The 11,012-nt window shown below is 49.5% G+C and overlaps 1 protein-coding gene across 1 annotated transcript; it reads left to right on the top strand.

Annotated features, from left to right (window-relative positions):
- The first annotated feature begins 2,648 nt into the window (after positions 1 to 2,648).
- Positions 2,649 to 3,596, top strand: LOC123778376 (mas-related G protein-coupled receptor member D-like). Its single transcript, XM_045775661.2, has one exon. The coding sequence runs from the start codon at positions 2,649 to 2,651 to the stop codon at positions 3,594 to 3,596; it is 948 nt and encodes a 315-aa protein (XP_045631617.2).
- The last annotated feature ends 7,416 nt before the right edge of the window (positions 3,597 to 11,012 follow it).

The raw sequence follows: 11,012 nt of genomic DNA, 5'->3' as shown, positions 1-11,012 counted from the left end.
TTCCTCTCCCACTCCCCCTGCTTGTGTTCCCCCTCTCGCTGGCTGTCTCTGTCTCTGTCAAATAAATAAATAAAATCTGAAGGAAGGAAGGAAGGAAGGAAGGAAGGAAGGAAGGAAGGAAGGAAGGAAGGAAAGAGAAAAAGAAAGAAAGAAAGAAAGAAAGAAAGAAAGAAAGAAAGAAAGAAAGAAAGAAAGAAAGAAAGAAAGAGTCTATCCCCAAAATACAAGGATGAATAAATTCCAGTGTATGCAACACATAAATAGACAGTTGGGAGGAAAAAGGAAAGTGATTAAGTAGATGCAGGAAAAACAACTGAGATAAATTCCAAATTTATGATAAAAACTCTCAGACAACCAGAAAGGGAATTTTCTTACCTTGATAAAAGATAATACCATGAACCCAGAATAACCATCACATCCGATAAAGAAACTTTAAGATTAGGGAGAAGATAAACATGCCTGATTCCAACCACTGCTCAGCAGACTACTAGATGTGCTGGGCTGTGCTATAGGACATGCAAAAGGAATCAGAGGCATGAGGATAGCACCATAGGAAATCAAAATAGTCCAGAGAAACTAATAGGCATGGTGAAATAAATCAGGACATTTTCCTGATTCATAAAAACTACAAGAATCAACAGTGTTCCTCCACACCAGCAATGATCAAGAGGAAAATACACTAGAGGCATTTCTGACTCTAGCCACAAGGGAGGAACTGGTACTGGACCAGCGCTCCCACTGTCAACAACCAGAAAACTGAAGAAAAGAGAAGACTCAACTGTGTTCAGATATTGGGCAAAAGTCATCCTGGGAGTGTGAGCTCTGAGAGAAAGGAGATAGAAGATGTGAACCCTGTGATCACCCCAGCTTGCAGCCTGCAGGTGCTCTCTGGACAGTGGCACGGAAGTGAGGAAAGCCAGGCAGAGCTCAGTGGTCTCCCTGAAGGATGAAACTTCATGAAAGGAGCACAGAACAAGTACTGAGTGGCTGTCAGCCACACAACACCAGATTCACACAAAGCCACATACATATTTTAGACACACACACACACATGAAAACAGTGTGTAGCAACAGAGAAACCAGAACAGAGGGTTTTAAGAGTCCCATATGTAAACGGGAACTTGATAAGTCAACAGGGAAAAGACAGGCTGTCCTGGAGACAGTTTTGGGAAAACTGGCTCATAATATGGAGGAAAACGCAAGCTGTATCCTGTCTTTATCTCACATAAAAACAGTTCTAGCTGGACTCAAGACCAAATTCTGGAAGGGAAAAAGTATAAAAGTAACAGAAGAAAATAACGGGATATCTTTTTCACCCAGGGACGTGGAATGATCCGAAAGCCACAACATTTCAGGGTGAAAATGTGTGGGAGTTGATTATACCAAGTTGAGCATATCTGTGCACTCAAGTTCACAACAGAGAAAGCGACCGTACTTACAAGCGCTCGCAGAGATGACACCTGCAGTGTGTAAAACCTGCAAGGATTCAGGCGCCAGCAAATCAAGAAGGAACAGACAGGACACCCACATGAAAAGGGGGCAGCCACTGTGAGCAGGCTGTGAGCCACTGTGAGTGGTCCAAGAAGGGGAACCCTGGGGGTGGCGGGTAAATGAACTAATATCAAGCTCGCTGTCAGTGAAATGCAAGTTCAAACATCAGCAGAATCCACTCTGCAACCATGAGGTTGGCCAACGTGAGGAGAGTGCATGACAGCAATCATCAGTGTGGGAATGAGGAACGTGACCCTTCCTGTCCCACAGCGAAGTGAGGCCTGACGCAGCCATCCAGGGAGGGAAGCAGATGAGGGTTAGTGGAGCTAAGCATGCACACGTCCTAGGACCCAGCAATCCCACTCCTGGAACATCCCAGAAAAATCCTGAGCCGAGTCCAACGGGAACAGGCATGAGGATGTTGGACACAGCATTTCTACAATCCTGGGACTGAAGAACCACTTATGTACATTGTAAAATCGAGACCAACAAACTACTTTTCCATACAGCCACCTGAAAATATCCTTTAAGAAAAACCACACACTGAGTGAAGAAAAACAGCATAAATTCTAAATCACAACAACGTTTGTGTAAATTAAAAACACTTCTGAGCACCCACCTGTTTGGAGAGAGGGCTAGTTAGACAGGGTAGGACAGCTGGCGGGGGGGCTGGGATGGGGATGGAGACGGAAACACACACCCGTGTTTAATCTGGTTTTAAATGGCCTAGTGGTCATCCTGTGCTGCAAAGTGAGGGCTGGAGCTAACCCTATTAGCACCAAGGTGCCATCCTAAAAAGTTAATTCAGGGATTTGAGCAGTATCGGGGAATTGATGCAATGAATACATGAACAGAAAACCTTTGATGAGAGTCAGTACTTCTTCATGATTAAAAACATAAACTCAGAACACAAGAGAACCTCTCAACTTGACAAAGGGCACTTAGAACAACATCGGGTATGTCATAGTGGGGTTGGCCAAGTCAGTGGGCTGGGAACCAGGGGAGCAGGGCACTAGTCAAGGCTGGTGGTCATGGTTCTTGCAAACAAAACCCAGGTCACAGCCCCAGGGCAGGAAAGTCAGGGGGAGGGGCCCTCAGAAGTCCCTCGGGACCCCAGCAACACAGAATCTCATGCTGGTCTATCTTCCTTCCACAGGATGAACCAGAGTATGTCTAGCCCCTGGGTCCCAGTATTAATCCAAAGCAGCCCCCCAGTAGTAGACACCCTGGACACAGCTCCCGAGGTGCTAAGGTCCTTGGCCACGTTCACCTGCGTGTGTGGCATGATGGGCAATGGCCTGGTGGTCTGGCTGCTGAGCTGCCGGGGGCAGAGGACCCCCTTCTGCACGTACGTCCTCCACCTGGCCGTAGCTGACTTCCTCTTCCTCCTCTGCACGGCCGTCACGCTCTATCTAGAAACGCCCCTGCTGGTCTCCGAGGTGATGGAGAGAGTGAAGTTCTTCGCCTACACCGCGAGTCTGAGCCTACTGACGGCCATCAGCACACAGCGCTGCCTGTCTGTCCTCTTCCCCATCTGGTACAAGTGTCACCGGCCCCAGTACCTGTCAGCCGTGGTGTGTGTCCTGCTCTGGGCGCTGTCCCTCCTGATGAGCGTGGTGGCCGCACTCTTCTGCAGCGAGCTCTGGCTCGGCGTGGAAAGTCAGTGTTTAACGGTGGACTCTGTCTTCAGCTTCCTCGTTATGGGGATCTTCACCCCAGTGATGGTTCTGTCCAGCGTGACCCTCTTCGTGCGTGTGCGGCAGAGCTCACGGCAGTGGGGGCGGCGGCCCACAAGGCTGTACGTGGTCGTCCTGGCCTCCGTCGTGGTGTTCCTTCTCTGCGCCCTGCCCATTGGCATCAGCTGGTTCTTCCTCTACTGGCTGGACCTGCCCCAGGAGCAGAAGACTCTATTCCGTTACGTGGCGTGCCTCTCCTCGGCTCTGAGCAGTAGTGCCAATCCCGTCATCTACTTCGTCGTGGGCAGCCAGGGTCGCCGGAGCCTGCGGGAGCCCCTGGGGGCCGTGCTCCGCAGGGCACTGAGGGAGGAGCCTGAGGGGGAGGGGAGGGAGACGCCTTCCACCGGCACCAGCGACCTGGGGGACTGATAGCTGGGACACCCCCTGGATCTGCAGGCCCGCCCTGCCCGGTGCCTGTCTGGCCTGCTGTTAACAGCCCCAAAGACTCACCTCTCTCCCTGTCGGGGTCCCTTTCATCTGTGACAAATCCCTCCCATAGCTCAGTGTGTCCTGGTTCTCACAATGGGACTCAGCTGGGAAAACGAAATGCAATGTGCTCCTTCGAGTCAGAGGGCTCCCGTTGGCTTTGAGGCCTGGCCTGTGGAAAGCTGATTCTCTTCCCAGTCCCTGCAGGAGGGTAGCCTGCTTGCATTTGAATGGGAAAGCACCTTCTCCCAGCCTCCTTCTCTCCCTCCAAGGACATCTTTGTGCAGGAGGCAGGGTGTGGTTCCTTTGACTTGTGGTCTGATGCTGGTCCTTGGGCACATGCCATCAGCTGACCGCCAGGGGGATGCCCCTGGTCTCCCTTTCAGCAGGTGTCCTGCTAACCCCTCCGTGACTGGGGTCCTCGGCCAGCCAACTGTGTCCATCACTGACCAAACTCTCACTGGCCATATGGCCGTCAGCCAGGAGACTGTCTCGTCCTCCACGTGGCCCAGGACAGCACTTGACCCCTGGCCCATACCTTCGGGTCGCCATGGACCCCCACACCTGGCAACCATGGTGGGTCTGTTCGCTTTCCTCAGGGGGCCGCCCTGGAACGAGGAGAGCCCCTGCCTGGCCTCCCTGGAGATGCACAATGGACCTTGATGGGACTGTGCCCGGGAGGCGGGGGCAGCCTGGCAGCTTCATCCCAGAGACCCGTGTGGCTGACGGAGCAAGCGTCTGTACCCAGATGGATTGCCCTTTCCTTGACTTGCTGGAAACACTTCTCCCCACCGGGGCCAGTGCCCAACGAGGGAAAATTGGGACATACGTCAGCATGCCTTGCTCCCCTCATCTCTCTTTTCTTCCCGCAGTCTCCTGGGTCCAGAACAAGGAGCCATTGGTTTGAAAATGAGAACTGAATTTAACCAGAAGTAATTCATCAAGAGGAAGAGATCATTGTGGAACAGAAGAAATCAAGAGCCTGTTGGATTTCTGATAATCCAGTTAATGAGGTGGGACGCATTCCCACAAGACACTGGGAAATATTTGCATTTTTTGCCCATTTGACATCAGGGAAGCAGCTTAAGATCGTAAGTCATCATGGCAGCAAGGGCAGTGACAACAAAACAGTTAATAAGTGTCATCAATTCAAAGACTATTTCAGATTAATCGCTGTACAAGAAAACTAGACGTGGGGCCCCTGGGTGGCTCAGTCGGTTGGGTGTCTGCCTTCTGCTCAGGTCATGATCCCAGGGTCTTGGGATGGAGGCCCACTCAGGCTCCCTGCTCAGTGGGGAGCTTGCTTCTCTCTCCCCCTCTGCCAGCCACTCCCCCTAGTTGTGCTCGCTCGCATTTTCGTCTCTAATAAGTAGAATCTTTAAAAAAAAAGAAAAGAAAACTACAGTGCCCTGAAACCTTCTACCCAGGCATGAAAAACCAGACAGAGATCTTCCCAGACTTGATAATAGTCTTGAAAATGTGTATGATGTCACCAACATTACCAAGAATGGGTTGTGAAGGGTGTCTTGGCGGCTCAGTGGGTGATACGTCTGCCTTCATCTCAGGTCATGATACCAGGGTCCTGGGATCAAGTCCAACGTTGGGTCCCTGCTCAGTGGGGAGCCTGCTTCTCCCTCTGCCTCTGCACCACCCCCTGCTCATGCATACCCTCTCTCTCTCTTGCTCTCTCTTAAATAAATAAAATCATTAAAAACAAACAACAAAAAAGAATGTTTTGTGAAGCTAAGAAATATCTTTAAACTATTAACAATACAAAAGAATTTTTGATCAACCATGCTAAATAAAGATTGCATTATCTCTCGGTTCTCTTTATGGAAAATATTCAAAACTCTTGACATATGAAAATGCTATCAAAGAGTAAGCAGTAAGAATGGCAGGAAAAATATTGCAGATGTTTTCCTGTATTTTGCATTATTTGTGGTATTTGTCGCTTCTAAAAATCTACAATTTGCTGCGATTTCTTGTCCCATTCTAAATAAATATTCATCAGTGTATCTAACTTTGTATTTATGATTTTGTGTTTTGATCCTTAAGGAGCATCCCCTTCTTGTTGATAAGCTTTGGTCCCCACGGAATCTGTCCTTGGATGGAGGATAGAGGAGTTCCCCAACTCCAGGACGGTCAGCAGGACCCGGGGGGGTGACCACAGGGTTAGTGCCATAGACATCCACGAGGAGTTGGAGGAGCCCCAGGACCACAGGGCAGGGGGCTGCTTCTGACAGCCCAGGATACCTCACATGAACAGAATGACAACTCAAATCTCTAATCTCTTGTTTTGAGATTAAGGGTTGAAATTCAGGGACTCTCTATACCAGTGTGGAAAGAAATCTATGAGTATGAGTATGAGTGTGTCTTCAGTACACAAGTCACACCTTCCACAGCTCGCGCCAGCCACTAGTCTCCAGCTATTTCATGACTCTGTGATTTTTTTTTTCCTCCCCTCTGCAGGGCAAACTCCCTGTAAGGAGGGCCTGACTCTTTTCAGCCTTGCCCAAGGCTAATAGCAAAGACTGAAGTCTTTTTAAAAAAAAAATTGACTTCCACAATGAAAAAACAAGTCCATGTCAGAGCTACTACTTTGCTTTATGTATTTTGAGACTATGTTATTAGGAGCATACAAATTTAGGAGTGTTATATCACCCTGGGGAGTTGGAGCTTTGGTGATAAATTATGAAGTTACTGTCATTGATCCTAGTCATGTTATTCCTTACAACCTATTTTGTCTGATATTAACTTGCCTCCACCAGCTTTCTTTTGGTTGGCACTTGTATCTTCTTGCCTTCTTTGACTTTCAACCTTTTGGAATTCTTATCGGTTAGACCTATCACTTTTAAACAATTGAGAATTGGGTTGAGTTGCACCTTTGAAAATTTAACCCACCAATACAGTGAGCAGGCTTGTGATCCCCCATCCCACCCAGGAGTCAGTTCTAAAGAGTTGTACAGGTGAGCAGGTGGGAAGGCTCAGCCCTCACTAAGCTGTTATAGTGATCAAGGGAAAGGACTAGCTCTGGCTTTAACCCTGGCTCCATCACGACTGTCCTGGCTGCCCTTGGGCCCATCTTGCACCCTCCCCGAGCTGTCTTCTCATCTGCACGATGGGGACAATCACCTCCCTCCTCTACCAATCTTTTATGTGAGAAGGACACACAGGCACTTCATCCATCCATCAGTGGGCACTGAGAAGTACTATCCCAAAGTGGAACCCTGGGCCCTTCCAGCAAGGGGCCTGTGGTGGGTTAGAGCTATAAGGGCACAGCCCTGCCCTGTCTGAACTATTCTAGGCCCCCTTCATCCTGTCCCAGGGCCACCAGGGTCAGGTAAAAGATCTCAGCCCAAGGGGACTTGCAGGCTCCCAGAGGACGAGCTCTCCTCTCAAATAAGGGCATGACGTATTTGGCTCTTGCATCTATGTTTCATTTTCTGTGGCAGGGCTGTACTCCATCCTTCACTGGGGAATTCACCTTCAAACTTGGAGAGCCCAGGGCCTACTCAGGGAGAGTAAACAGAGGGAAGTCAGGATGGCCAGGGGCACCAGGATGACCAAGAGAGGTCAAGATGACCGGTGGAGGCCAAGATGACAGAAACAGCCATGTTGATAATACACAACCTCCCCTCCAGTCCACTCTGCTGCCAAGGTCCTCTCTCCTCAGAGGCTCTCTCACCTCCTTTTTGCCAAAGGGAACATTTGCCTTTTCCAGACCTGATTCACTACAACCTACCTGGGGCACAGCCAGGAGCATGAAGAAGAGGGAAACGCAGAGAGAAAAAGAGAAATGGCCTGTCACCTCACTAAGCCTTCCTCCCTTCCCAAACTCCTCTCCCTTCTCAAGCATCGATGAGGGAGTAGGGAGAAGGGGTAAAGGGCCACTTAAGAGAGACCCAAGACCCTGCAACAGGTATAGATAAGCATCTCTGGCCCCAAGAAAGAGGCACACAGGGTGCCCTGGCACAGTGACCACCCCTCAGAGTGCTCAGCCGTCCGAGAGTGACCTGAGGCTGCCTCTCCTCTGGGCCAGGCTGTTCATCCTGCACAAATAAAAACTGATCGCCAGAAGAGGGATACGAATCAGGACCCTGGGCAAGCCCATGCATGCCACCAGGGTACAGCCCTGGCCCCACCCAGACAAGCCCCATCCCAAGCCCAGCACCCACCCCATCGGGCCCCTCCGTTTAAGCCATGCCCCAGGCTCCAGCTGCCCCCACTCACACACAAGCTCCAGCTCTGCCCGCGGTAGGCCCCTCCAGGCCACACCACAGTCCCACCCCCAGTCCAGCTTTGCCAATCAAGCTCCCCAAGTAACATTCCAAGAACAGCCCATCCAAGCTCCAGCTGTGCCCCGCCCCGACCCTCCGCCTCCTAAAAAGGATGCCCCCAGCAAGGGTTGGAGGGTCTTGCCTGGGTGAAGAAGAGCAGCCCTACCCGGAGCAGAAGGGGCAAATACCAAGGGGCCCTTGAAGCTCAAAAGCCTCCTGCTGGAGTCCCCCTCATGCAAACTGCCTCCAGCAGTCACATCCCCACCCTGGATTCCCTGGTCCCTGAGCCTTGGATCCCAGGGGCTCCTGAGACAGCCTCCCCTTACCCAGACTGGTCAGGGAAGCTGTGTGCTAAGTAAAGGCTCCCCTGCATTAAGACCACAACCACCCCCATCCCCATCCCCAGCTGCAACACTGACCCGGGAATTCCCATTCCAGGGAATTTCTCCTAGGGAAAGAATTCACTAAATCAACACTATAGGGTTACAATGAAGATTAAATGTGATAAAGCAGGGGCAGGACTGCGTAATGCCAGGCACATAATACAGACTCGACATGTGAATATGACTCGCAGGCAGGCAGTCTACATGGGCCAGGTGCCATTCTCAGCACTGTACAGCCATGAACCCTCTCAGTCCCCCACTGCACTGGGAGGTGTTCCTGTCAGCACCCTCCTTTACAGCTGAAGCAACTTAGGTGGGAAAGGGCTGAGTGGCTCGTCACAAAACCAGGAGGCAGCAAAAGTGGATGCTGAGGCCAGGTACTTAGCTCCAGAGTCCATGAGCTCAACCCATATGCTATTCTGCCTCTAGAGGGTAGACACCAGCATGGGAAAGTGAGTCTCCATATTTCACACTCTTCAGCAAACTCAGAACCCAGCATACATTCACATTGGTAAACACCAAGAAAATGACAATTGCTTAGTATTCTCCAAAGTAAAACAAACCAACCTCAGGTTCTATCCAACAACAAGACCAAGACCAGGAATGAGGTGCCACTCTGAAAAGGAGAAAAAGTGAAAACACACACTGGTCAGAGCAGAGACACCAACCCCCCAGCTCCTTGGGCAGAAGGTGGGAGGGTCCTTTACTGGGTGTGTTAGATGCCTGTGGCTGCTGTAACAAAGGACCACAAGCTTCGTGGCTTCAAACAATACAAATTCAGTATCTTACAGTTTGGGAGGTCTGAAGGCTAAAATGGATCAGCAGGGCTGAGTTCTTTCTGGGAGCTGTAGAAGAGAAGCTGTTTCCTTGCCTTTTCCAGGTCTAGAGGCCATCTGCATTGGCTTGCGGCCCCTCCTCCATCTTCAAAGCCAGCCAGCTACCACGTTCAAATCACTCTCTCTGCTCCATCACATCACCTTTTCTATCTCTCACATGCCTGCCTCCCTCTTTTAAGGATTTATTAAGCCCACCCAGACAATCCAAAATCTCCCTGTCTCAAGATTCTTCATTATATCTGCAAAATCCCTTTCACCATTAAGGTCACTCACATATACAAGGCCTAGGAGATGAGGACACAAACATCCTTGGAGGACCATTATTGTGTCTACCATGCTGCAAAATGACCTACCCAAGAAATAAGACCTACAGACTGTGTGTAGTGTTTTCTCATTGAAACCAATGGTCCTTTCTCTATAAACTGATAGTGAAACCAGTAATCAACTCACCCTGCCCCCACCCACAGAGTTTTCCATCAGCTCTTAGTACTGCACTCTTAAATAAAAATAGAGTCAAAGATCTCCAGGGAAAGTTTGAACATGAAAGACTAGGTGCCAGAACAAAATGGAGAAAGGAACTCAGAGGAAAGACACCATGCAGGGTGCTGAAGGAAGAAGCAAAGCAGAAGATAGTGACTTCTAATGTCAGGGTGAAAACGATCTTCAACCTAGGATCCAACCATCAATCCAAGTCTGAGACCAGATAAAGAAAAGTTCTCAAAAAAAGAAAAAAAATCTACCTTTCCTTCACTCTTTCTCAGAAAGCCACTAATAGCAAAGAACAAGAAAGAGGGGTTTTTAGTTTTGTGAGAGTGTTTGAGGCTGTGCATAGGAAGTGCATAGAAAATTAAGCAAATGAGAAAAACAAGGCAATTAATAACTAGTAAAAACAAAAAGTTGTCCAAGAAAGGAAATGTAACCAGCGTTTATCGTATTTATTTCGTCTATCGCGATTTGTCCTCCTGCATGAGCCCGTCCAGTCCCATGGCCTAATAGCATTATAGAACCAGTGATACCTCTGTCCCCTATTGTATCCCACCACCCACCTGCCTATTGAGCTTTCAACTTTCATATCAACCTGGCTTCTTAAAAATCTCTCCTTGGATGTCTCATAGGCTCCACAAAGTTAACACATCATCAGCAGAGTCCTTGCAGTCCTGTGCAGATCCTGGCTCCAAAACTCCATTTCTCTCCCAGTCTGCTCTATCTCAGGAATTATAACCACATCCACCCAGCTGCCTAAGCCAAAAACTGAGGAGGTATCTTCACCGCTCTCTTCAACCCCTTATCTCCCACATCCTTTCAGCAATCCTGTAAGTTCCAACCCCCAAAATATCCTGCATCCACTCAATTCTCTCCATCAACCCTGCACTCTCTCTGCCCCTGCAGTCCATTTCCTCCAAGCGTGGGGGTCTGCCAAGGACCCTCATACAGGGTGGTTCTAAGTAAAATCCATGCTCCCTTCCATGGCCTCTGAGGTCCCACCCACCTGGACCCTCCAATAACTCTCTGTCCCACTCACACTTACCTCCTACTGACTCAACAGTGACCGTTGGGTTCCTGTCTCAGAGCATTTGCACTTACTCGTTTTCTCCCAGTCTGACTGAGAAATAATTGACATACATCACTACATAAGTTTAAGGCCTACAGCATGATGGTTTGATTTACAGATATTCTGAAGTGATTACCCTAATCAGTTTGACTAACATTGCACTCACTCCCCTCTTGACCCAGAATGTCCTTCACCACAGTCTTTGCATGGCTGCCCCTTCTTAACATTCAGATCTCAGTTCCAACGTCACTTCCTGGGTGTCACCTCCTTGGAGAGGCCTTCCTAGACCCCACAACCTTCCGCTGGCCACT

Source organism: Ursus americanus, chromosome 24 (assembly GCF_024610735.1).
Source record: "Ursus americanus isolate L20-20 chromosome 24, mUrsAme1.1.p, whole genome shotgun sequence".
Lineage (NCBI taxonomy): Eukaryota > Metazoa > Chordata > Mammalia > Carnivora > Ursidae > Ursus > Ursus americanus.
Note: the sequence above shows the minus strand (reverse complement) of the source record. Positions and strands in the feature narration are given on the sequence as shown.

What these genes read in the sequence shown, in the direction of transcription:
- LOC123778376 (XM_045775661.2), top strand. Translation starts at nt 2,649, where the DNA reads ATGAACCAGAGTATGTCTAGCCCCTGGGTCCCAGTATTAATCCAAAGC.